The sequence below is a fragment of the Bos grunniens genome, chromosome X (genome assembly GCF_055505025.1).
Source record: "Bos grunniens cultivar Pamir isolate PY7600 chromosome X, Bosgru_T2T1.0, whole genome shotgun sequence".
NCBI lineage: Eukaryota > Metazoa > Chordata > Mammalia > Artiodactyla > Bovidae > Bos > Bos grunniens.
In genome coordinates this window covers 47,793,750-47,816,906 of record NC_141194.1, presented here as the reverse complement: position 1 = coordinate 47,816,906, position 23,157 = coordinate 47,793,750, and the positions used below count along the sequence as shown (strand labels likewise).

The 23,157-nt window shown below is 40.1% G+C and overlaps 1 protein-coding gene across 14 annotated transcripts in view; it reads left to right on the top strand.

Moving 5' to 3' along the window:
• The first annotated feature begins 6,538 nt into the window (after positions 1 to 6,538).
• VSIG4 (V-set and immunoglobulin domain containing 4) overlaps positions 6,539 to 23,157 on the top strand; it is a 99,041-nt gene continuing 82,422 nt past the window's right edge. For 11 of the 14 annotated variants that reach the window (XR_015159929.1, XR_015159928.1, XM_086390133.1 and 8 more), the window contains exons 1-2: positions 6,539 to 6,673; positions 11,797 to 12,153. Coding sequence is in view for 11 of the 14 variants with exons in the window: in XM_086390133.1 (XP_086246259.1) it covers positions 6,619 to 6,673; positions 11,797 to 12,153 (412 nt within the window). In the remaining 3 variants the exon portion in view is untranslated. Of the gene's footprint in view, positions 6,674 to 11,796; positions 12,185 to 23,157 lie in introns of all 14 variants that reach the window. The other 3 variants (XM_086390135.1, XM_086390134.1, XM_086390136.1) reach the window with 2 other exon arrangements.

Below are 23,157 nucleotides of genomic sequence, written 5' to 3'. Positions count from 1 at the left end.
AACATCAGGGTCTTTTCCAAGGAGTCAGTTCTTCACATCAGGCGGCCGAAGTATTGGAGCTTCAGCTTTAGCATCAGTCCTTCCAATGAATATTCAGGACTGATTTCCTTTAGGATTGACTGGTTGGATCTCCTTGCAGTCCAAGGGACTCTCAAGAGTCTTCTCCAACACCACAGTTCAAAACCATCAATTCTTCAGCCCTCAGCTTTCTTTATGGTCCAACTCTCACATCCATACATAACTACTGGAAAAAACATAGCTGAGCATAGGCCCCAGGGGTCGGACTCTCAAGGAAATCAGGACTAAAGCTGGCTGGGTGTCTGGACACAAGCTACAATCCTAATTACACGTGAGGAACCCTGGGTATTAATAACTGTGGGGGAAGAAGCAATCAGTCGATTTCCTTTTGGACACTGGAGCAACCTTTTCTGCCCTCAGTGAAGCCCCTGGTCCACTTTTCTCCTGACACACTACCGTAATTGGGCTGTTTGGATAAGCCAAACGTTATTATTTCAGTTTTCCTCTAAGCTGCAACTTGGACTCTGTGCTGTTTTCTCACGAGTTTCTCATCTTGCCAGAGTCTCCCTCACTCCTTCTGTGGAGGGATATACTGAGCAAGGTTTAGGCCTCTGTCTTCATGAATATGGAGCCTACTCTTTCTCCCATTAATTGAACAAAATGTAAATCCTAGAGCGTCAACTGATGGAAAAACTATGGGTCGAGCACAAAATGCTGTTCCTGTGGTTATCAAGTTCAAAAACCCTCACCTATTTCCACATCAAAAGCAGTATCCACTAAAGCCCAAGGTTTAGGAAGGGTTAAAACTCATCATTGAAAATTTTTTTAACATTTTTTTTTATAGAGTATATGAAGAAGTGAAGTCGCTCAGTCATGTCCGACTCTTTGCAATCCCATGGACTGTAGCACACTAGGCTCCATGGTCCATGGGATTTTCCAGGCATGAATACTGGAGTGGGTTGCCATTTCTTTCTCCAATCATTGAAAATTTAAAAGCACAAGGGCTATTAATTCCCTGTAACAGTCCATGCAACACTCCTACTTTGGGTATAAAAAAGTCAAATGCTAAGTGGAGACTTGTTCAAGATATATGAATAATAAGCGCCTAATCCTTATACTTTACTGTCTGAAAGTCCTGAATGAACCAAATATTTTTCAGTCATTGATTTGAAGGATGTTTTCTAGAGTTAAGCCTATACTAAATAATCCTCTACCTATGACTTCAAGACTACTAATAGGATTCTTGGACTTTATAGTCTATTGCTGTATTTGGATTCCAGATTATGGGGAACTTCTCTCGCTTTTATATACACTTCTAACTGAAACTCAGCAGGCCAAGACTGATAAGCTGGTTTTGTCATGAGAGACTCAAAAGGCTTTTAAGACTCTTCAAGCTGCTCTCTTATAAGCTCCTGCTTTAAGCACCCACAGGGTTAGAATTTAATCTATTTGTTACTGAAAAAAAGGTATGGCCTTGGGGGTGATGACACAACCCCAAGGGCCTCACCTAAAGCCTGTAGCTTCTATTGGTTTGCTAGTGCCTGAAGCTCTTAAGTTTACTAATGGGTGAAAACTTACTGTACTGACTTCTAATGATATGAGCAGAACCTTAAACTCTAAAGTTCAGAGTGACAATGGCTCCACCTTTAAAGCTGCTGTAACTCAAATCATTTTTATTTATTGGTATATATTATTATATACAATGGATATCTTACAGTTTTTTAAAATGCTTTTTAAATCTGTTTATTAAAATAATGTATTTTAATTTCAGAAAATTATGAAGAGTAACAAGCACAAAAGAAAACTTATTTAAGCCTGCCAACTAAAAGCACATATTAATATTTGATGCTTATTTTCCACTTAATATAATTACAAAAAGAAATTATTAAAGAAAATATATGATCATTGGGAAAAATGGGAAAATTTTTAAAAAAACTTTAAAGTTTTTTTTGAAGTATTATAGGCAAGTACATCATATATTTAATCTAATTAAGATCATAACATGTATAGTTTCATACTACACTTCATTGCTTAATATTAGATTATAAATTTTTTCCTAAACCTTTAAAAATTTCTCCAAAACTGTAATGAACTTTTTTACAGCTTTATTGATATATATTTTACAAACTATAAAGTTTACGTATTCAGAGTATACAATTTAATCATTTTAATATATTCACCGAGTAGTATAATCATGATCTTAATCAATTTTAGAATATTTCATAACTCCCAAAAGAAAACTTTACCTATTAGCAGTCACTCCTTATCCCTTCCCCTATCTCCCAGTCCTAGGCAACAACTAAATCTATCTACTGACTCTGTATATTGTACTATTTGTTAATGAAATTTTAATAATGACTTATTTGTTTCTACCTACTAATATGGGTACAGCTATTTTCTTAAAATCCTCCAGATGATGTGTGTTTGGGGAATGTAAACTTATGCTTGGCACAGTAGAAATGTTATCACATGGTGTGCAATTATGTAGCTTTTGATGTGTCATAGGTCAAATCCTGTCTGAAGGCAAAATAGCTTCTCATATGTGAAGGCCAAAATCTAGCATGTTAGTCAAGGGTATAAGTGCTTAAGAGGAAGTCATCCATCCATGCAAAAGTGGCCCTGTTCCACCCTGAACTTGAGCTTGAAGAAACCACCATTCTCCCCAATTCTTCCTATAGAAGATCCATCACATCTTCAAAGTTCATTTCAAATGTCAACACATTCTGCTCAAAAGTTTTCATAATCTTTTGGGAATTTAATTATTCACTCTGCTATGACTTTATAATATTTTAAACTCTTAGTTATAGCACCTTCTAAGTTCAATTTTGTTAAACCTATCAGACACTAAGCATCTGGTACATACCAGGAACTTGGCTGGGCCCAGAATTATATAGATTCAAGAGGGAGGATACATATGTACACCTATGCCTGATTCATGTTAAAATACAGCAGAAATCAACACAATATTGTAAAGCAATTATCTTTCAGTTAAAAATAAATAAACTTAAAAAAAACCTCATAGTACAAGATACAGTATTGATAGGAGTAACTCAAAATACGGACTCTGACTACAGACTGCATAGGTTCAATTCCCAACTCTGATTAAAATTAGGTATAAAGCCTCAAGAAAGCCATCTACATTCCATAATGTAGATATATTACCCTGATCACCTGTAAAATATGAATAAAATTAGTATCTTCCTCTGGAGAAGGCAATGGCACCCCACTCCAGTATTCTTGCCTGGAAAATTCCATGGACGGAAGAGCCTGGTGGGCTGCAGTCCATGGGATCCCTAGAGTTGGACACGACTGAGTGACTTCACTTTCACTTTCCACTTTCATGCATTGGAGAAGGAAATGGCAACCCACTCCAGTGTTCTTGCTTGGAGAATCCCAGGGATGGGGGAGCCTGGTGGGCTGCTGTCTATGGGGTCGCACAGAGTCGGACATGGCTGAAGCAACTTAGCAGCAGCAGCAGCAGCAGTACCTTCCTCATAACCTTAAGGTTTAAGGGTTAAATAAGGGACATAATCAATATAAGGAACCTAAGACAGACCTGACATAAGTCAGTAATCAAACACCTTAGTGAAATGAATTGGGATTAATTTGAAAGTCCATTCACGAGAGGGATGAAACTCCAGTACTTTGGCCACCTGATGCGAAGAGTTGACTCATTTGAAAAGACCCTGATGCTGGCAAAGTTTGAAGGTGGAAGGAGAAAGGGACGACAGAAGATGAGATGATTGGATGGCATCACCAACTCATGGACATGAGTTTGAGTAAACCCCAGGAGTTGGTGATAGACAGGGTGGTCTGGTATGCTGCAATCCATGGGGTCTCAAAGAGTTGGACAAGACTGAGCGACTGAACTGAAGTGAATTGATGTGGTACTAGTGCTAAAGAATCTGTCTGCCAATGCAGGAAACCTAAGAGTTGCCAGTTTGATCCCTGGGTCAGGAAGATCCCCTAAAGGAGGGCATGGCAACCCACTTCAGTATTCTTGTCTGGAGAATCCCCATGGACAGAGAAGTTTGGTGGGCTACAGACCATAGTTCCACAAAGCGTTGGCCACAAATGAAACAGCTTAGCACACACACATATTTATACATGTATATATGTATTTGTCCTTATGTATATTCATCTATGTTTGTATATGATATTTATGGGTTTATGGGTTTGTATGTATGCATGTTCTTGAGCAAGACCTGTGTGAATTTCCTTTTTGCACCACTGCTTCCTTCCAGCTCAGTCAAACCCAAGGTACTCGTACACACTGTGCTTAACAATATCATTTTTGGAGATACACAGATATTCATTTGAATCTTGTCTAGGTAGCTCTATACAGGTAACTGATTTCAGTATTTTGGGCTTCCGTCTCATTTTTAAAATGGTGACTTGTGCAATTCATTCATGAAAAATCTTTTGAGTATCTATTATATGTTAGTCACTGTTCTAGGCACTGGGGATATCGTATCAAACATGTCTTCATAGTGTTTACATTCTAGAGTGGAGGACAGACAGCAAACAAATAAACCAGTAAATATACAATCTGCCAAGTAGTGACAAGTTCTAGAAAGAAAAAGAATAATAGCATAAGGAAGAATAGAGTGACAAAAGAGACACAAGCGTGAGTACAATAATACCATAATACCTACCTAGGAGATTGTAGATACCAAATGAAATAATCTGCACTAAGTGCTTAGTACAGTGCCTGGAAAAGCAAATGATTAAGAAATAGTAGCTGTCATTGTTATACTTGTTATTCTAAGTATATTATAGTTTGATTTTTAAATATCAGAAAAGATACAAATATCAAGTTTAGCGGTGCTCATGTTACAATTGGGGAAGTTGAGGTACAGAGAGATTTAACTTGTTTAAAGTCTCAGAAAGATGCAGAGTCAGGTCTGTCTCTAGGATTTCTAACTTCACCTTCAATAGAATTTCTAACTTTCCCTTCAATGTTCTTCTTTCTCAACAGAGTTACTGAACCTACTTCAGGACTGTAAGTCTTCCCCAGAGAAATGTTGTGCATGCTCTTGAGGACCTTTATTTATGTTCAGATCTAGGAGATCATAACAAGAGGCAAGAGGCAGTTCAATAATGCAATCACCAGGCCAGACAGAAATTGACACCAGTCCAAGGGGGCATGGGGTTCCAGCTCTTCATCAGGCAAAGACTGTCTAGGTGAAGAGGTGTGTGTGTGTGTGTGTGTGTGTGTGTGTGTGTGTGTGTGTGTGTGAATGGTGGTGATGGTAGTAGGATGTTGGTTGGAAAATACAAAAGGAGGGTTTTCCAAAGTTCAGGGTTCCCTGAGTGATGACCTGATGGGAAAGAATGACTAAAAGTTCCAGTGAGGTAGACTAAATGAAGTGACCAAAAAGCAAGGGACAGCCATACAAGGGAGACTGAATTTGGAAGCCAGAGGGACTTGAGAGAATCCCATGTGATAATGGCAGAATCTGAAATGCTAGAGTCGCCTCTTAGCCCTTGTCCAGCCTCAACTCATTTGTATGTAACCACTCCTTGACAGGCACTAGAGGTGGTTACACACAGGAGTGGAGGAGATGATGTCTCTCTTTGGAGACCCACTGCAGTGTGAATTTGTTGGGTGTATTTTTCCTCTTGGAAGTGTTTATATTTTCAAAGATTAGTGAACTGTTAGCAGTGCCAAACCTAGAGTTAGACTTCTGGTGGACTTAAAAGTCACCCTGAGGCTTATGAAGAGAAGTAATTAAGCTTCTCATAAGGCTTAATATAACTCTTACGGGTCAGGTGTATGTATCAGTGTAAAACCATTTAAAAGGTCAATCTAATAGAGCATACCACTGTCAAATCAATTGGCAAGTACACTGAATGCCAGACCTAACTTTCCAACTAAACAAATAAATAAAAGATTCCTTGTGAGCAGTAATGGAAACTTTACCCTTACCACCAAAGAGGCAGAGCTATCAGAGAAAGCTTTCCCTATAGGAGATGTGGGGGTATATTCCCCCATAACAGCATTATTCATGGGCTTACAAATTATTTAAACACTGATATATAAAAATATCTTTCACAAACTTAATCTCCTGCATTCTGAGGCCCATAGACACCCATCTCCAACCCTTTGTTTATTTGCATAGACTGAATAGACACGGGTTAACAGTACGACTGCTGAATATTGCATAGTCCAGCAAAGTTGATCTATTCTACCTGGGCACACCAGGAAGGAAAATACTTCCATAGTGGAGGGAGCACACTCATCCCAAAGTTATTCCTCAACCTCATCTTGTTGAGGAAACACAAAATAAACACAGCTTGGGAAATCAAAGGCCAGAAACTCCTATTGGCTCCAGGGAAAGTCAAGGCAATACTTTAGCAAGGGGAAGAATTGCTTCACTCACAGTTAAAACTCCAACCCCAGGCAGGGTAGGGAGGGGGTGCTCATGTGACTTGTACTGAAATAGGGAAGGAAGGGGAATGTTAGATGAGACTTGGAGTCCGTGTGAGAGATATAAGGAAGAAAGGGAAGTAAGCAAGCGCAGACTCTGGAAGCCATCAGGAGTTCATCTTTTTAATATCAGGAGGCTAGAAGAAAGGACAGAAGTGGCTCTGGCTGTGATGGGGCTCTTACTGGGCCTGCTGCTCCTGAGCCACCTACTGGTGGTCATCTATGGTAAAGTAGCAAAAGGGGGCCTGGCTGCCACTTTTGGCACAGGCAAAAATGGGGGAGTGGGGAGAGGTGGGATTGAATGCCTACTGAGGAAAGCCTACTCCTGCTAAATGAGTGATTGTTCTCAGCCAATGATCCAGATTCTATCAGCTTTGGGCAGAAGGGAGGGAAGTGGTTGAAGGTTATTGAAGAAGCCAGGAGATATGTTTGGGTAGAAACTGGAAAGGATCCTCCCCTGTAAAACATACACATTATTTTCTAGCATTTGTTGTATCTCAGGGAAACTAAAAAGGTTCCTAACTTCCTTGTGTTGAACTAAATCAATTCCTTTGTGGCTTCTATCAAAGGATCCCAGCCCTGTTTCTTGGAGACACAAAAAATGTATCTTCTCAATGTTGTGACAGGTCTTTAGAATGCTGTGGACAGAAACAATGTTCCTTTGATTCATCTTTTCTCCAAGTTAAACAGCTTTAGCTCCTTCAACTGTTCTTCACAAGACTTGATTTCTTATCATTTCCTAGGATGACTCACTTCCCTGTGGACATGGCCCAATTTGTCTGGGGTAATTTGTCCAACTTAATGCTGGACTTATATACCAAAAGAGGATTGACTATCTCATAGCAGCATTATTTTCTGAAATCCTACTGTATCTTCATTTATACCCTTGAGAACTGAAATAGCCTTTTAGGAAACTGATGCTGCTGCTGCTAAGACACTTCAGTCATGTCTGACTCTGTGTGACCCCATAGATGGCAGCCCACCAGACTCCTCTGTACCTGGGATTCTCCAGGCAAGAATACTGGAGTGGGTTGTTATTTTCCTCTCCAATACATGCATGCATGCTAAGTCACTTCAGTTGTGCTTGACTCTGTGTGACCCCATGGACAACAGCCCGCCAAACTCCTCAGTCCATGGGATTATCCAGGCAAGAATACTGGAGGGGGTTGCCATTTCCCTCTCCAATGCATGCTAAGTTGCTTCAGTCGTTCCCGACTCTGCGATTCCATGGACAGCAGCCCTCCGGGCTCCTCTGTCCACGGGATTCTCTTGACAAGAATACTGCCTTGGGTTGCCATTCCCTTCTCCCTTTAAGAAACTAAGCCTGAGTAATAGCTAAGTGAAACTCACGATAAGGTAAAAGGATCCTTGATTCGTCCCTGCTTATTCCATATCCTTAGAGGGAGAGACGAGATGAGTGCTAACTTGGTGCTATTTATGTTGTTAGAAAGAATCCAACTTTCCATAACTGACTCAGATTAAATCACCTTGTCCTGGGGCTCTGTCATCCATCAAATTCTAGAACCTCAGAGTTAGAAGAGACACTGAATTAAGTCACCAAAGAAGGAAAATAATTTTTTCCAGGTCACAGAGCATCAGCAACAGAGTTAATGCTCCTAAAAATTATTGTTCTTTCTACAACTACAATATTTTCACTCTCTAATACATTTTAGAGTGCACCTCTCTACTTTCTCCAAATCAGTTGATTTGAGTTGGGAATTAAAGAGACAGGACTGGAGCTCAGAGGACCATTTTGCAAATGTTAAATTTAAATCACGTGTGTGTGTGTGTGTGTGTGTGTGTGTGTGTGTGTGTGTTGTTCCCTCCACAGCCTGTGGAGGTTATTTAGACCTAGAAGTAGGTCTATCATTTGTGTAGAGAGTCTAACACCACAGACCTGAGACTGGGAACAAACTGGCCGATAACACTTTCCTTCTCCCTTAATCTCAGTGTCCCCAGCTCATTTGTATAGTGAGGAGATCAGTTTGACTGATCTCAAAACACCCTCCCAGGTGGAAAGCTCTGGAGGACTGTGGCTTCACTTCTAAAAAGTCTCTCGATTTAAGACATATGTTTAAATAATAAAAATAAATCCTAACATTTGCATTTTATAAACACTATAAAATTTTTTCAAATATCTATTATGTAAACTAATCCTCTATTGAGGATTATAATAGGGGGAGAGAGGCCAGACACAGATGTTCAGGGTCATCAGAAGATGTGACTGCCTGTTTGATGATATGAGGATGAAAAGTTTAAATGGAGCCCATAATGGATCTCATAACCACCCAAACCAGGCCTTTCCTTGCTTAGGATCATCACACAAGCCACAGATCTCTTTACTTTTTAAAGTCCAGGTCCCAGGAATAGTGTGGGCCTCAGTACTAGCCCTTCTTTCTCAAGTCAAAACACTTTCCAACAAAGCCCTTTGAGTCAATGCCCAGCCCTTTTCTTTCTTCTGAAGGGATGAAATAGTTGAATAATATTCAGTCTCCTGAGGGAGGAGAGCTAAGCTCTGAAGTTCTGGGAAAGATTTCTCAGAAAGCAGTTGGCAGATGAGAGAATTATTTTTTATGCTGTCAAGAGGATATTTTCCAGTCCTAGGATAGCACTGTTCAGTTCAGTTCAGTTCAGTCACTCAGTCGTGTCTGACTTTTTGCAACCCCATGAATCGCAGCACGCCAGGCCTCCCTGTCCATCACCAACTCCTGGAGTTCACTCAGACTCACGTCCATTGAGTCAGTGATGCCATCCAGCCATCTCATCCTCTGTCATCCCCTTCTCCTCCTGCCCCCAATCCCTCCCAGCATCAGTCTTTTCCAATGAGTCAACTCTTCATATGAGGTGGCCAAAGTACTGGAGTTTCAGCCTTAGCATCATTCCTTCCAAAGAAATCCCAGGGCTGATCTCCTTCAGAATGGACTGGTTGGATCTCCTTGCAGTCCAAGGGACTCTCAAGAGCCTTCTCCAACACCACAGTTCAAATCATCAATTCTTCAGTGCTCAGCTTTCTTCACAGTCCAACTGTTACATCCATACATGACCACTGGAAAAAACCATAGCCTTGACTAGATGGAACTTTGTTGGCAAAGTAATGTCTCTGCTTTTGAATATGCTATCTAGGTTGCTCATAACTTTTCTTCCAAGGAGTAAGTGTCTTTTAATTTCATGGCTGCAGTCACCATCTGCAGTGATTTTGGAGCCCAAAAAAATAAAGTCTGACACTGTTTCCACTGTTTCCCCATCTATTTCCCATGAAGTGATGGGACCAGATGCCACTGTTAAACCATATCAAATAGATCCAGATAAGAAGGTTCTGGTTTCAGTTGTGGCTGGTAGATTAATCAGGTTAAAAAGTATGGAGGCAGTGTGGCATCTGAAAGACTTCATTCTAGTCCTCCAGGCCTGGCTGTGCCCTTACTTTCTGTATGACTTTGAGTAAGCATCTTTCTTTCACTGAGCCTCAGCTTGTCCATATGTACCATGAGGGAATGTGTCTAGGTGGATTCTAAAAGCCCTTCTAGCTATGCCATACTGGAAGCCTCCAAATTCCACCCTGCCTGGTACTTCAAACCCTGTTGCACCAAGTACCTCACCATTTGGTGGTTTGCAAGGATCCATAATGGGCAAAGTGTCTCCCCAAGTGTTGGGAATTTCCTGAAATAGATTTTCCCCTACCCAAATTTCCAGGAAAGTGATGAGTATTTCTTAATTTGACTTACATTTCACATTGGCTGCCAAGCTGCCTTGTTGCTCAAGTGTCCTCTCTAGTTTCCCTACAACCAAGGGATGACCTATTACCTGTTCATAACTCGATAGGTCCCAGCAGGTTGTAAAGGAGATGTACTAGAGTCTCTGTTGAGGGCACAGGCCAAAGGCTAGACTTTAGCATTCCCATTGACAGAAGCCCTGGTATTTGGCAATACATTCTGAGAGCTAGAACACATGCCCCCACTCTATCTTTCATCTGTTTGATTAAAGCCTGGGAATCTTAGGCTATATAAAAATCTTTTATTTGATAAGGGTTTCCCTGGTGGCTCAGATGGTAAAGAATCTATCTGCAATGCAGGAGACTTGGGTTTGATCCCTGGGTCAGGAGCATCCCCTGGAAAAGGGAATGGCTACCCACTCCAGGATCCTTATCTGGAGAATTCTATGGACAGAGGATTGTGGTGGGCTACACTCCATGGAGTTGAAAAGAGTCAGATATAACTGAGCGACTAACTCTTTTACTTTCTACACTTTGAAACTACCTCTCCTAAGAGAGATATAAAATCATATCTAAATACAATCCCTGGTTCCTGACTACAGTTAAATAAAACACAAAATTCTCAAGATATGAGCTTATGGATGGAAATTGTTGATGGAAGGTGGTATCTCTCTCAACATCCCCAACTTTTCCCCCTTAGTTTCCTTTCTCAGCAAGCCAAGAAATAATCACCCTTTGGCCCTATCACCATTCCTACCAGTCAGCTCTAGAATTATACTCAGAACCTTTTCCCTTCCAGATATTTTCCTCTCCATTCCTCCTCAGGATGAAATTTTCCAATGTACTTTTGCTGAGAACTCAGAGAAACAAAAAGGAAGATAAAGAAAGGATAGAAATCAGAAAAAATATCAAGCTTACAAATTGCATGTTTTCAACATTTAACAATAGCTGATGATTTTGCTAAACAGAAATGCATCTTATACAAGTTTCCACCCTGAGAATTGTCCTTTACCTGCCTCTTTCTTCCCTTCCAGAAAATAATTTTAGTGCAAGGACCCAATCACTGAGCCTTTCTGAGGGAGCAGTGAGGAATAAGCAGGGTAGATAGTCTTTTCTTTCTGAAACCTGAAGCCACCACATTTCTCCAAGTGCATAATTACATGCAGTAAAATAGCTCAGACCCAATTGCTCAGCGTTTGCTCCCATACTTCTTTTGGAAAATGTTGAAAGAGGTTTTTTCCATGGATTTACAGAATATTAGAGTTTGTAGGATCCTTAGAGATCATTCCCCTCAGAATTTCTATATAATATATGAAAAAAATAGGTCCAACATGGTGTAAATTGACTTACACAGGATCACTTCAAAGCAAGGAAGTGATAGGAAAAGAACTTGAAACTCACAAGTGCTAAAAAAACAAACAAACAAACAAAAAAAAACAAAAAACTTTAGGGCTTTCCTTCTAAGGACTGGTTCTGATTGATGAGAGAGCTGGCAGAGAAGAAAAGACCATGGGAAATCTGAACGTATGAGTTAAGGGTGTGTTTCTCAGAAACCTCTTGAAGCCTGCCACTGCCATCTTAGCTCTCAGATGAGTGTACCATCTGTGTCTTCTCCCTTCTTCTGTTCCCTCCTCTTCAGGACATCCCATCCTGGAAGTGCCTAAGAGTGTGACTGGGCCTTGGAAAGGGGATGTAAATATTCCCTGTACCTATGGTCCTCTGCAAGGGTATACACAAGTCTTAGTAAAGTGGCTGGTAGAACGTGGATCTGACTCAGTCACCATTTTTCTACGTGACCCCTCTGGAGACCATATTCAGCAAGCAAAGTACCGGGGCCGCCTGCATGTAAATCATGAGGTTCCAGGAGATGTGTCCCTCCAACTGAATACCCTGGAGATGGATGACCGGAGCCACTACACATGTGAAGTCACTTGGCAGACTCCTGATGGCAACCAAGTTGTGAGAGATAAAATCGTTGAACTCCGAGTCCAGAAACGTGAGTCACTATGGGCGTTAAGAAAGTACTGGTAAGCAAAGACCCAATAAAGGACTGCAATCCTAGAAAGTCCTAAGAAACCCAGAGACCTTAGTTTACCTCTACATAGTCTCTCTTCAGTTATATGTGCTAATCAGAGGTAGTGAACAGGATATTCTCAGGGTTATCACTCTCGTGGCAGAATTTAATAAATGTTGGGAAGGCTTTCTGGCCTTCAAATCTCTACCCCTTCACATGTCCCAGAAATTCCAGCACCCACAGCCTGATTGTACCCTTGGACTCTCTTAAAACTCATAAAAATAAGTATATCTGATCAGGTTATCAGAGAATGTAAAAATGTTGGCAGAGAAACTCTGGGGAAGAGTATGCACGGATTAGTAAAAATAAGCTTAGCTGGCTTGACAATTTTACAAAAATCTGACCCCTGGTCATCCAAAACTTCAGATAAACCAAAAACTCTGAACAAAAACAAGCAAACAAAGCAAAATGAAAAACGAAACCAAAACAAAAAAGCTGTTTGGGCTTTGTTTTAGTCAGTTTATTTTTTAAACTACAGATAGCACACATCCCCAAATAATACAAAATGATACTTATTCTTTCCAAGGAAATTATTTTTATTTAAGTCATCTTATTCCCTTTTGTTCCCCACATCAGCAGCCCTTTTTTTCCCTTTGCAGAGATATTTATAAGCCTAGACTCAACATGGGTGACAGCCTTGTGTTTTCATATCCTTGTAACTTCCCAGAGCCTCCTCTTTTGTCTTCCCTTTGCAGTATCTGTTTCTAAACCCACAGTGATGACTGGCAGTGGCTATGGCTTCACAGTACCCAAAGGAATGAGGATTAGCCTTCAATGCCAGGCTTGGGGATCTCCCCCCATTAATTATGTTTGATACAAGGAATAGACTAACAACCAAGTACCCATCAAAGTAGGAATCTTCAGTATCTTACTTTTGAAGTCTGCAGTGGTAGATGACTCAGGTTCCTATTTCTGTACTGTCAAGGGCTGGTTAGGCTCTGAGCAGCACAGTCACACTGTGAAATTTGTGGTCAAAGGTGAGCAACATTCTTTCTTGATGAGAATCTCAGTGGACTACCTTGCTCCAGAGACATATATCAACATAATGCCCTCATCCCAGAGAAAATCAATTGGGCAGAGTGGGGAGGGAGTCCTTGGTTGTTCAATTACTAAGGAAAAATTCTGGACTGGCACAATAACACTGGAGACATTTCCTGTCGTGTTGTAGGTTAAGTAGATGAAGATGGTAAAGGGAAAAGTAATAGTTACTAAGTACCCTTTTTTGCCATATACAATGCACAAGAAGTTGGCACATGTTTTCTCATTGAATCCCACAATTATCTCATGAGATAGCTATCATTACCCTTATTTTACAGAAGAAGAAACTACACGTCAGAAAGGGAAATCTACTTGTCCAGGGGCTTACTGTTTGGAAGTTCAAGGCAGGATTTGTACTCAGGTTTCATGTTCTCCCACTATGTCTGATTGCCTCTCATGATTGAACCTATACCAGTTTCTGGGCACCCTTTGGGATACTTTTTATTGGTTTGTTTTTGTTGTGCTTCGATTTTTTTTTTTTTTTTGCTGTTATTTTTATTTTGTTGGTTGATTGTTCAGTTTTGCTTTATGAAATAAAGCCCAGATCTCTGCACAGTTTCTTTAAATCTCCCCTCTTTTTCCCTAAAGCCAAATGCAAATTCTGGTTGAAGTCTAATCAAGGTCTGAATGTTTATTACAGAATTATTTGGAAACACTGCAAACTGTGTACATAATGATTGTAGACTGGAATTTAAATGAACAGCCCAGCACTGATATGGCCAAATGAATCTTGTTGCCCTTAAAGAAATCTCCTTGGAAGGGAAGATACTTATTCCAAGATGGTTTTTATTTCCCAAAACAAGTTGAGGGCTAACTTCCTTTAGGAGATTACCCTCAGAGTCTCCTGAAAATTATTATCCTCAGAGGATATCTCTGTGTAACAAAAGTAAGCAAACTGTCTCCTTCCACTTGGGTTCAGTTCAGTTCAGTCGCTCAGTCGTGTCTGACTCTTTGTGACCCCATGAACTGCAGCATGCCAGGCCTCCCTGTCCATCACCAATTCCCAGAGTTTACTCAGACTCATGTCCATTGAGTCAGTGATGCCATCCAGCCATCTCATCCTCTGTTGACCCCTTCTCCTCTTGCCCCCAATTCCTCCCAGCATCAGAGTCTTTTCCAATGAGTCAACTCTTCGCATGAGGTGGCCAAAATATTGGAGTTTCAGCTTTAGCATCAGTCCTTCCAATGAGTTTCCCTGGTAGCTCAGAGGTTAAAGCGTCTGCCTACAGTGCGGGAGACCCAGGTTCGATCCCTGGGGTGGGAAGAGCCCCTGGCGAAGGAAATGGCAACCCACTCCAGTATTCTTGCCTGGAGAATCCCATGGACAGAGGAGCCTGGTGGGCTACAGTCCATGGGGTTGCAAAGAGTCAGACATGACTGAGCGAGTTCACTTTCACTTTCCAATGAACACCCAGGACTGATCTCCTTTAGAATGGAATGGTTGAATCTCCTTGCAGTCCAAGGGACTCTCAAGAGTCTTCTCCAACACCACAGTTCAAAAGCATCAATTCTTTGGTGCTCTGCTTTCTTCACAGTCCAACTCTCACATCCATACATGACCACTGGAAAAACCATAGCCTTGACTAGACGGACCTTTGTTGGCAAAGTAATGTCTCTGCTTTTGAATATGCTATCTAGGTTGGTCATAACTTTCCTTGCAAGGAGTAAGCATCTTTTAATTTCCTGGCTGCAATCACCATCTGCAGTGATTTTGGAGGCCAAAAAAATAAAATCTGACACTGCTTCCACTGTTTCTCCATCTACTTCCCATTAGGTGGTTGATATTGGTTTGAAACTCCTGTTTGGCCTGAAGGGATTTGTTTGCCAAAGTTTAGATGTAGTGAGGATGTGTGTGCTGTAAGTTTTGGTCTGTTAGTTTAGGAAGGAATAAGGGGAGTCTCATCCTGAAAGAAATTTATGGACACTGGTCCAGTTCTTTGAGAGATGACAATCTGGTCAAGCAGAGAAAGACATGGCCAGAAAGCAAAAAAAAAAAAAAAAAAAAGTGTGCTTCATAAAGAGACAAGTTGAACATTCTCATCTTTCTATAAGTGTGTTTCTAGCCCATTTGAGCATGACCTTGCTCACAACCAATCAGCCTGCCTATTCCTTTTCCAGTCCATGTTGACAGACAATAAAACTGTTAGGCAGTGCTCACAACTGACCTCTACTGACGGATAAGGAAATTGAGGCCCAGAGAAGTTACATCCTTTCCTGCTCTCTGATCCAAGTTACTTTCTCTTGGCTTCCTCTACCTGCCTTCTCTTCCACCTCAACATAGTTCCTTAAGTCTGGTCACCTGATTCATCTCTGTCCTACATACACTTCACACTCTGTGTTATTCCCCAATTCTGGAAAAAGTACAGAGATGCATTGGTCCCACTTTAGTTTCATACTCTGTGTCATCTACTGCCTGTCCCTATGCTGTTTGTCAATCAATTTGCTTATCTATGTCCTATTCCTTATAGCAGCTATTCAGAACAATTTCTGACTTATTTCATGTTTCAGCCCTGCTCTCAGAAGATGAGGTCACCTTCTCCTTAACTTGAGAAGACCCAGATCCCCACCATCAGATGTGAACTCTATCAAGCACCCTCTCTGCTTCGACATTCCCTTGTTCATTCCCTCTTGGCTCAGTGTAAGATATATCTTTTTCTCCACAGAAAAATCCTTTACCTCAGCTCTTAACCTCAACTACTCTAACTCCATGCTTCATCCATTATCCTCTACCTAAGCCTAATATATATATATATATATATATATATTATATATATACATATATAATTATATATAGCCATATATATAATATATATATATATATGCTGCTAAGTTGCTCCAGTCGTGTCCAACTCTGTGCGACCCCAGAGACGGCAGCCCACGAGGCTCCCCCGCCCCCGTCCCTGGGATTCTCCAGGCAAGAACACTGGAGTGGGCTGCCATTTCCTTCTCCAATGCAGGAAAGTGAAAAGTGAAAGTGAAGTCGCTCAGTCGTGTCCGACTCTTTGCGACCCCATGGACTGCAGCTTACCAGGCTCCTCCGTCCATGGGATTTTCCAGGCAAGAGTACTGGAGTGGGGTGTATTATGCAAGCCTAATGTACATATATATGTAAATAACATCCACAGTGGCTCAGATGGTAAAGAATCTGACAGAGAGACCTGGGTTCAATCCCTGGGTTGGGAAGATCCCCTGAAAGAGGGCATTGGAACCCACTCCAGTATTCTTGCCTGGAAAATCCCATGGACAGAGGAACCTGGCTGGCTACAATCCATGGGGTTACAAAGAGTTGGACACGACTGAGTGACTAACACTTTCATTTCAACATATGTGTCATTAAATAAAACTTTACATCTGCCACCCCATCTCTCGGCTGTGGCCACTACCGACCTACTAAAACAGGTAGTTTTTATTATCTGTCCCTCCTTATTTACCCCAATATAACTTTGTAAACTGGAGTCATCACTTACTTCCAAATCTCCAATTTCACATCTTTGCTCCTCCTCTCTATTCACATCTTTGCTCCTTTGTCATAAATTAATTGTCCATGTAAGTGTGAGCTTATTTCTAGGCTCTCAGTTTTGTTTCATTGATCTGTGTGTCTGTTCTTGTGCCAGTATCATACTGTTTTGATTACTATAGTTTTGAAGTATAGTTTGAAATCAGAGAACATGATGCCTCCAGCTTTATTCTTCTTTCTCAAGATTGTTTTAGGTTATTCTGCATTTTTTTGTGGCTCCACATAAATTTTTTTTCTAATTTTATTTTATTTTTAAACTTTACATAATTGTATTAGTTTTGCCAAATATCAAAATGAATCCGCCACAGGTATACATGTGTTCCCCATCCCGAACCCTCCTTCCTCCTTCCTCCCCATACCATCCCTCTGGGCCGTCCCAGTGCACCAGCCCCAAGCATCCAGCATCGTGCATCGAACCTGGACTGGCAACTCGTTTCCTACATGATATTTTACATGTTTCATTGCCATTCTCCCAAATCTTCCCACCCTCTCCCTCTCCCACAGAGTCCATAAGACTGTTCTATACATCAGTGTCTCTTTTGCTGTCTCGTACACCGGGTTATTGTTACCATCTTTCTAAATTCCATATATATGCATTAGTATACTGTATTTATGTTTTTCCTTCTGGCTTACTTCACTCTGTATAATAGGCTCCAGTTTCATCCACCTCATTAGAACTGATTCAAATGTATTATTTTTAATGGCTGAATAATACTCCATTGTGTATATGTACCACAGCTTTCTTATCCATTCATCTGCTGATGGACATCTAGGTTGCTTCCATGTCTTGGCTATTATAAACAGTGCTGTGATGAACATTGGGGTACACGTGTCTCTTTCCCTTCTGGTTTCCTCAGTGTGTATGCCCAGCAGTGGGGTTGCTGGATCATAAGGCAGTTCTATTTCCAGTTTTTTAAGGAATCTCCACACTGTTCTCCATAGTGGCTGTACTAGTTTGCATTCCCACCAACAGTGTAAGAGGGTTCCCTTTTCTCCACACTCTCTCCAGCATTTATTATTTGTAGACTTTTGGATCACAGCCATTCTGACTGGTGTGAAATGGTACCTCATAGTGGTTTTGATTTGCATTTCTCTGATAATGAGTGATGTTGAGCATCTTTTCATGTGTTTGTTAGCCATCTGTATGTCTTCTTTGGAGAAATGTCTATTTAGTTCTTTGGCCCATTTTTTGATTGGGTCGTTTATTTTTCTGGAGTTGAGCTGTAGGAGTTGCTTGTATATTTTTGAGATTAGTTGTTTGTCGGTTGCTTCATTTGCTATTATTTTCTCCCATTCTGAAGGCTGTCTTTTCACCTTGCTAATAGTTTCCTTTGATGTGCAGAAGCTTTTAAGGTTAATTAGGTCCCATTTGTTTATTTTTGCTTTTATTTACAATATTCTGGGAGGTGGGTCATAGAGGATCCTGTTGTGATGTATGTCGGAGAGTGTTTTGCCTATGTTCTCCTCTAGGAGTTTTATAGTTTCTGGTCTTACTTTTAGATCTTTAATCCATTTTGAGTTTATTTTTGTGTATGGTGTTAGAAAGTGGTCCAGTTTCATTCTTTTACAAGTGGTTGACCAGATTTCCCAGCACCACTTGTTAAAGAGATTGTCTTTAATCCATTGTATATTCTTGCCTCCTTTGTCAAAGATAAGGTGTCCATAGGTGCGTGGATTTATCTCTAGGCTTTCTATTTTATTCCATTGATCAATATTTCTGTCTTTGTGCCAGTACCATACTGTCTTGATAACTGTGGCTTTGTAGTAGAGCCTGAAGTCAGGTAGGTTGATTCCTCCAGTTCCATTCTTCTTTCTCAAGATCGCTTTGGCTATTCGAGGTTTTTTGTATTTCCATACAAATTGTGAAATTATTTGTTCTAGCTCTGTGAAGAATACTGTCGGTAGCTTGATAGGGATTGTGTTGAATCTATAAATTGCTTTGGGTAGTATACTCATTTTCACTATATTGATTCTTGCAATCCATGAACATGGTATATTTCTCCATCTATTAGTGTCCTCTTTGATTTCTTTCACCAGAGTTTTATAGTTTTCTATATATAGGTCTTTAGTTTCTTTAGGTAGATATATTCCTAAGTATTTTATTCTTTCCATTGCAATGGTGAATGGAATTGTTTCCTTAATTTCTCTTTCTGTTTTCTCATTATTAGTGTATAGGAATGCAAGGGATTTCTGTGTGTTGATTTTATATCCTGCAACTTTACTATAGTCATTGATTAGTTCTAGTAATTTTCTGGTGGAATCTTTAGGGTTTTCTATGTAGAGGATCATGTCATCTGCAAATAGTGAGAGTTTTACTTCTTCTTTTCCAATTTGGATTCCTTTTATTTCTTTTTCTGCTCTGATTGCTGTGGCCAAAACTTCCAAAACTATGTTGAATAGTAATGGTGAAAGTGGGCAACCTTGTCTTGTTCCTGACTTTAGAGGAAATGCTTTCAATTTTTCACCATTGAGGATAATGTTTGCTGTGGGTTTGTCATATATAGCTTTTATTATGTTGAGGTATGTTCCTTCTATTCCTGCTTTCTGGAGAGTTTTTATCATAAATGGATGTTGAATTTTGTCAAAGGCTTTCTCTGCATCTATTGAGATAATCATATGGTTTTTATTTTTCAGTTTGTTAATGTGGTGTATTACATTGATTGATTTGCGGATATTGAAGAATCCTTGCATCCCTGGGATAAAGCCCATTTGATCATGGTGTATGATCTTTTTAATGTGTTGTTGGATTCTGATTGCTAGAATTTTGTTAAGGATTTTTGCATCTATGTTCATCAGTGATATTGGCCCTTGTTTTCTTTTTTTATGGCATCTTTGTCAGGTTTTGGTATTAGGGTGATGGTGGCCTCATAGAATGAGTTTGGAAGTTTACCTTCCTCTGCAATTTTCTGGAAGAGTTTGAGCAGGATAGGTGTTAGCTCTTCTCTAAATTTTTGGTAGAATTCAGCTGTGAAGCCGTCTGGACCTGGGCTTTTGTTTGCTGGAAGATTTTTGATTACAGTTTCAATTTCCATGCTTGTGATGGGTCTGTTAAGATTTTCTATTTCTTCCTGGTCCAGTTTTGGAAAGTTGTACTTTTCTAAGAATTTGTCCACTTCTTCCACGTTGTCCATTTTATTGGCATATAATTGTTGATAGTAGTCTCTTATGATCCTTTGTATTTCTGTGTTGTCTGTTGTGATCTCTCCATTTTCGTTTCTAATTTTGTTGATTTGATTTTTCTCCCTTTGTTTCTTGATGAGTCTGGCTAATGGTTTGTCAATTTTATTTATCCTTTCAAAGAACCAGCTTTTGGTTTTGTTGATTTTTGCTATGGTCTCTTTTGTTTCTTTTGCATTTATTTCTGCTCTAATTTTTAAGATTTCTTTCCTTCTACTAACCCTGGGGTTCTTCATTTCTTCCTTTTCTAGTTGGTTTAGGTGTAGAGTTAGGTTATTTATTTGACTTTTTTCTTGTTTCTTGAGGTGTGCCTGTATTGCTATGAACTTTCCCCTTAGGACTGCTTTTACCGTGTCCCACAGGTTTTGGTTTGTTGTGTTTTCATTTTCATTCGTTTCTATGCAAATTTTGATTTCTTTTTTGATTTCTTCTGTGATTTGTTGGTTATTCAGCAGTGTGTTGTTCAGCCTCCATATGTTGCAATTTTTAATAGTTTTTCTCCTGTAATTGAGATCTAATCTTACTGCATTGTGGTCAGAAAAAATGCTTGGAATGATTTCTATTTTTTTGAACTTACCAAGGCTAGCTTTATGGCCCAGGATGTGATCTATCCTGGAGAAGGTTCCATGTGCGCTTGAGAAAAAGGTGAAATTCATTGTTTTGGGATGAAATGTCCTATAGATATCAATTAGGTCTAACTGGTCTATTGTATCGTTTAAAGTTTGTGTTTCCGTGTTAATTTTCTGTTTAGTTGATCTATCCATAGGTGTGAGTGTGGTATTAAAGTCTCCCACTATTATTGTGTTATTGTTAATTTCTCCTTTCATACTTGTTAGCATTTGTCTTACGTACTGTGGTGCTCCCGTGTTGGGTGCATATATATTTATAATTGTTATATCTTCTTCTTGGATTGATCCTTTGATCATTATGTAGTGACCTTCTTTGTCTCTTTTCACAGCCTTTGTTTTAAAGTCTATTTTATCTGATATGAGTATTGCTACTCCTGCTTTCTTTTGGTCCCTATTTGCATGGAAAATCTTTTTCCAGCCCTTCACTTTCAGTCTGTATATGTCCCCTGTTTTGAGGTGGGTCTCTTGTAGACAACATAAGTAGGGGTCACGTTTTTGTATCCATTCAGCCAGTCTTTGTCTTTTGGTTGGGGCATTCAACCCATTTACGTTTAAGGTAATTACTGATAAGTATGATCCCGTTGACATTTACTTTATTGTTTTGGGTTCGAGTTTATACACCGTTTTTGTGTTTCCTGTCTAGAGAATATCCTTTAGTATTTGTTGGAGAGCTGGTTTGGTGGTGCAGAATTCTCTCAGCTTTTGCTTGTCTGAAAAGCTTTTGATTTCTCCTTCATACTTGAATGAGATCCTTGCTGGGTACAATAATCTGGGCTGTAGGTTATTTTCTTTCATCACTTTAAGTATGTCTTGCCATTCCCTCCTGGCTTGAAGAGTTTCTATTGAAAGATCAGCTGTTATCCTTATGGGAATTCCCTTGTGTGTTATTTGTTGTTTTTCCCTTGCTGCTTTTAATATTTGTTCTTTGTGTTTGATCTTTGTTAATTTGATTGATATGTGTCTTGGGGTGTTTCGCCTTGGGTTTATCCTGTTTGGGACTCTCTGGGTTTCTTGTACTTGGGTGATTATTTCCTTCCCCATTTTAGGGAAGTTTTCCACTATTATCTCCTCAAGTATTTTCTCATGGTCTTTCTTTTTGTCTTCTTCTTCTGGAACCCCTATGATTCGAATGTTGTAGCGTTTAATATTGTCCTGGAGGTCTCTGAGATTGTCCTCATTTCTTTTAATTCGTTTTTCTTTTATCCTCTCTGATTCATTTATTTCTACCATTCTATCTTCTAATTCACTAATCCTGTCTTCTGCCTCTGTTATTCTACTATTTGTTGCCTCCAGAGTGTTTTTAATTTCACTTATTGCATTATTCATTATATATTGACTCTTTTTTATTTCTTCTAGGTCCTTGTTAAACCTTTCTTGCATCTTCTCAATCCTTGTCTCCAGGCTATTTATCTGTGATTCCATTTTAGTTTCAAGATTTTGGATCAAATTCACTGTCATTATTTGGAATTCTTTATCAGGTAGATTCCCTATCTCTTCCTCTTTTGTTTGGTTTGGTGGGCATTTATCCTGTTCCTTTATCTGCTGAGTATTCCTCTGTCTCTTCATCTTGTTTAAATTGCTGATTTTGGGGTGTCCTTTCTGTATTCTGGCAGTTTGTGGAGTTCTCTTTATTGTGGCGTTTCCTCACTGTGTGTGGGTTTGTACAGGTGGCTTGTCAAGGTTTCCTGGTTTAGGGAAGCTTGTGTCGGTGTTCTGGTGGGTGGAGCTGTATTTCTTCTCTCTGGAGTGCAATGAAATGTCCAGTAATGAGTTATGAGATGTCTATAGTTTTGGGATGACTTTGGGCAGCCTGTATCTTGAAGCTCAGGGCTGTGTTCCTTTGTTGCTGGAGAATTTGCTTGGTATGTCTTGCCCTGGAACTTATTGGCCCTTGTGTGGTGCTTGGTTTCAGTGTCGGTATGGAGGCATTTGATGAGCTCCTGTCAATTAATGTTCCTTGGAGTCAGGAGTTCCCTGGAGTCAGGGTTTGGACTTAAGTCTCCTGCTTCCAGTTATTGGTCTTATTTTTACAGTAGTTTCAAAACTTCTCCTTCTATACAGCACCATTGATAAAACATCTACATTAAAGATGAAAAGTTTCTCTACAGTGAGGGTCACTCAGAGAGGTTCACAGGGTTACATGGAGAAGAGAAGAGGGAGGAGGGAGTTAGAGGTGACCCAAATGAGATGAGGTGAATCAATAGTGGAGAGAGTGGGCTAGCCAGTAGTCACTTCCTTATGTGCACTCCACAACTGGACCACTCAGAGATGTTCACGGGGTTATACAGAGAAGAGAAGAAGGAGGAAGGTAACAGAGGTGGCCAGAAGGATAAAAGCGGGGAATGAAAAGGAGGGAGACAGATCCAGCCAGTAATCAGTTCCCTAAGTGTTCTCCACCGTCTGGAACACACAGAAATTCAGAGCTGGGTAGAGTAGAGAGGGGTTAGGGAGGAGACACAGGCGACCTGGTGGAGAAAAAGGAGAGTCCAAAGGGAGAGAGAGCAGTCAAGCCAGTAATCTCACTCCCTAGTGAAAAATGGGTCCTGAAGATTGGGTCCTTAAAGG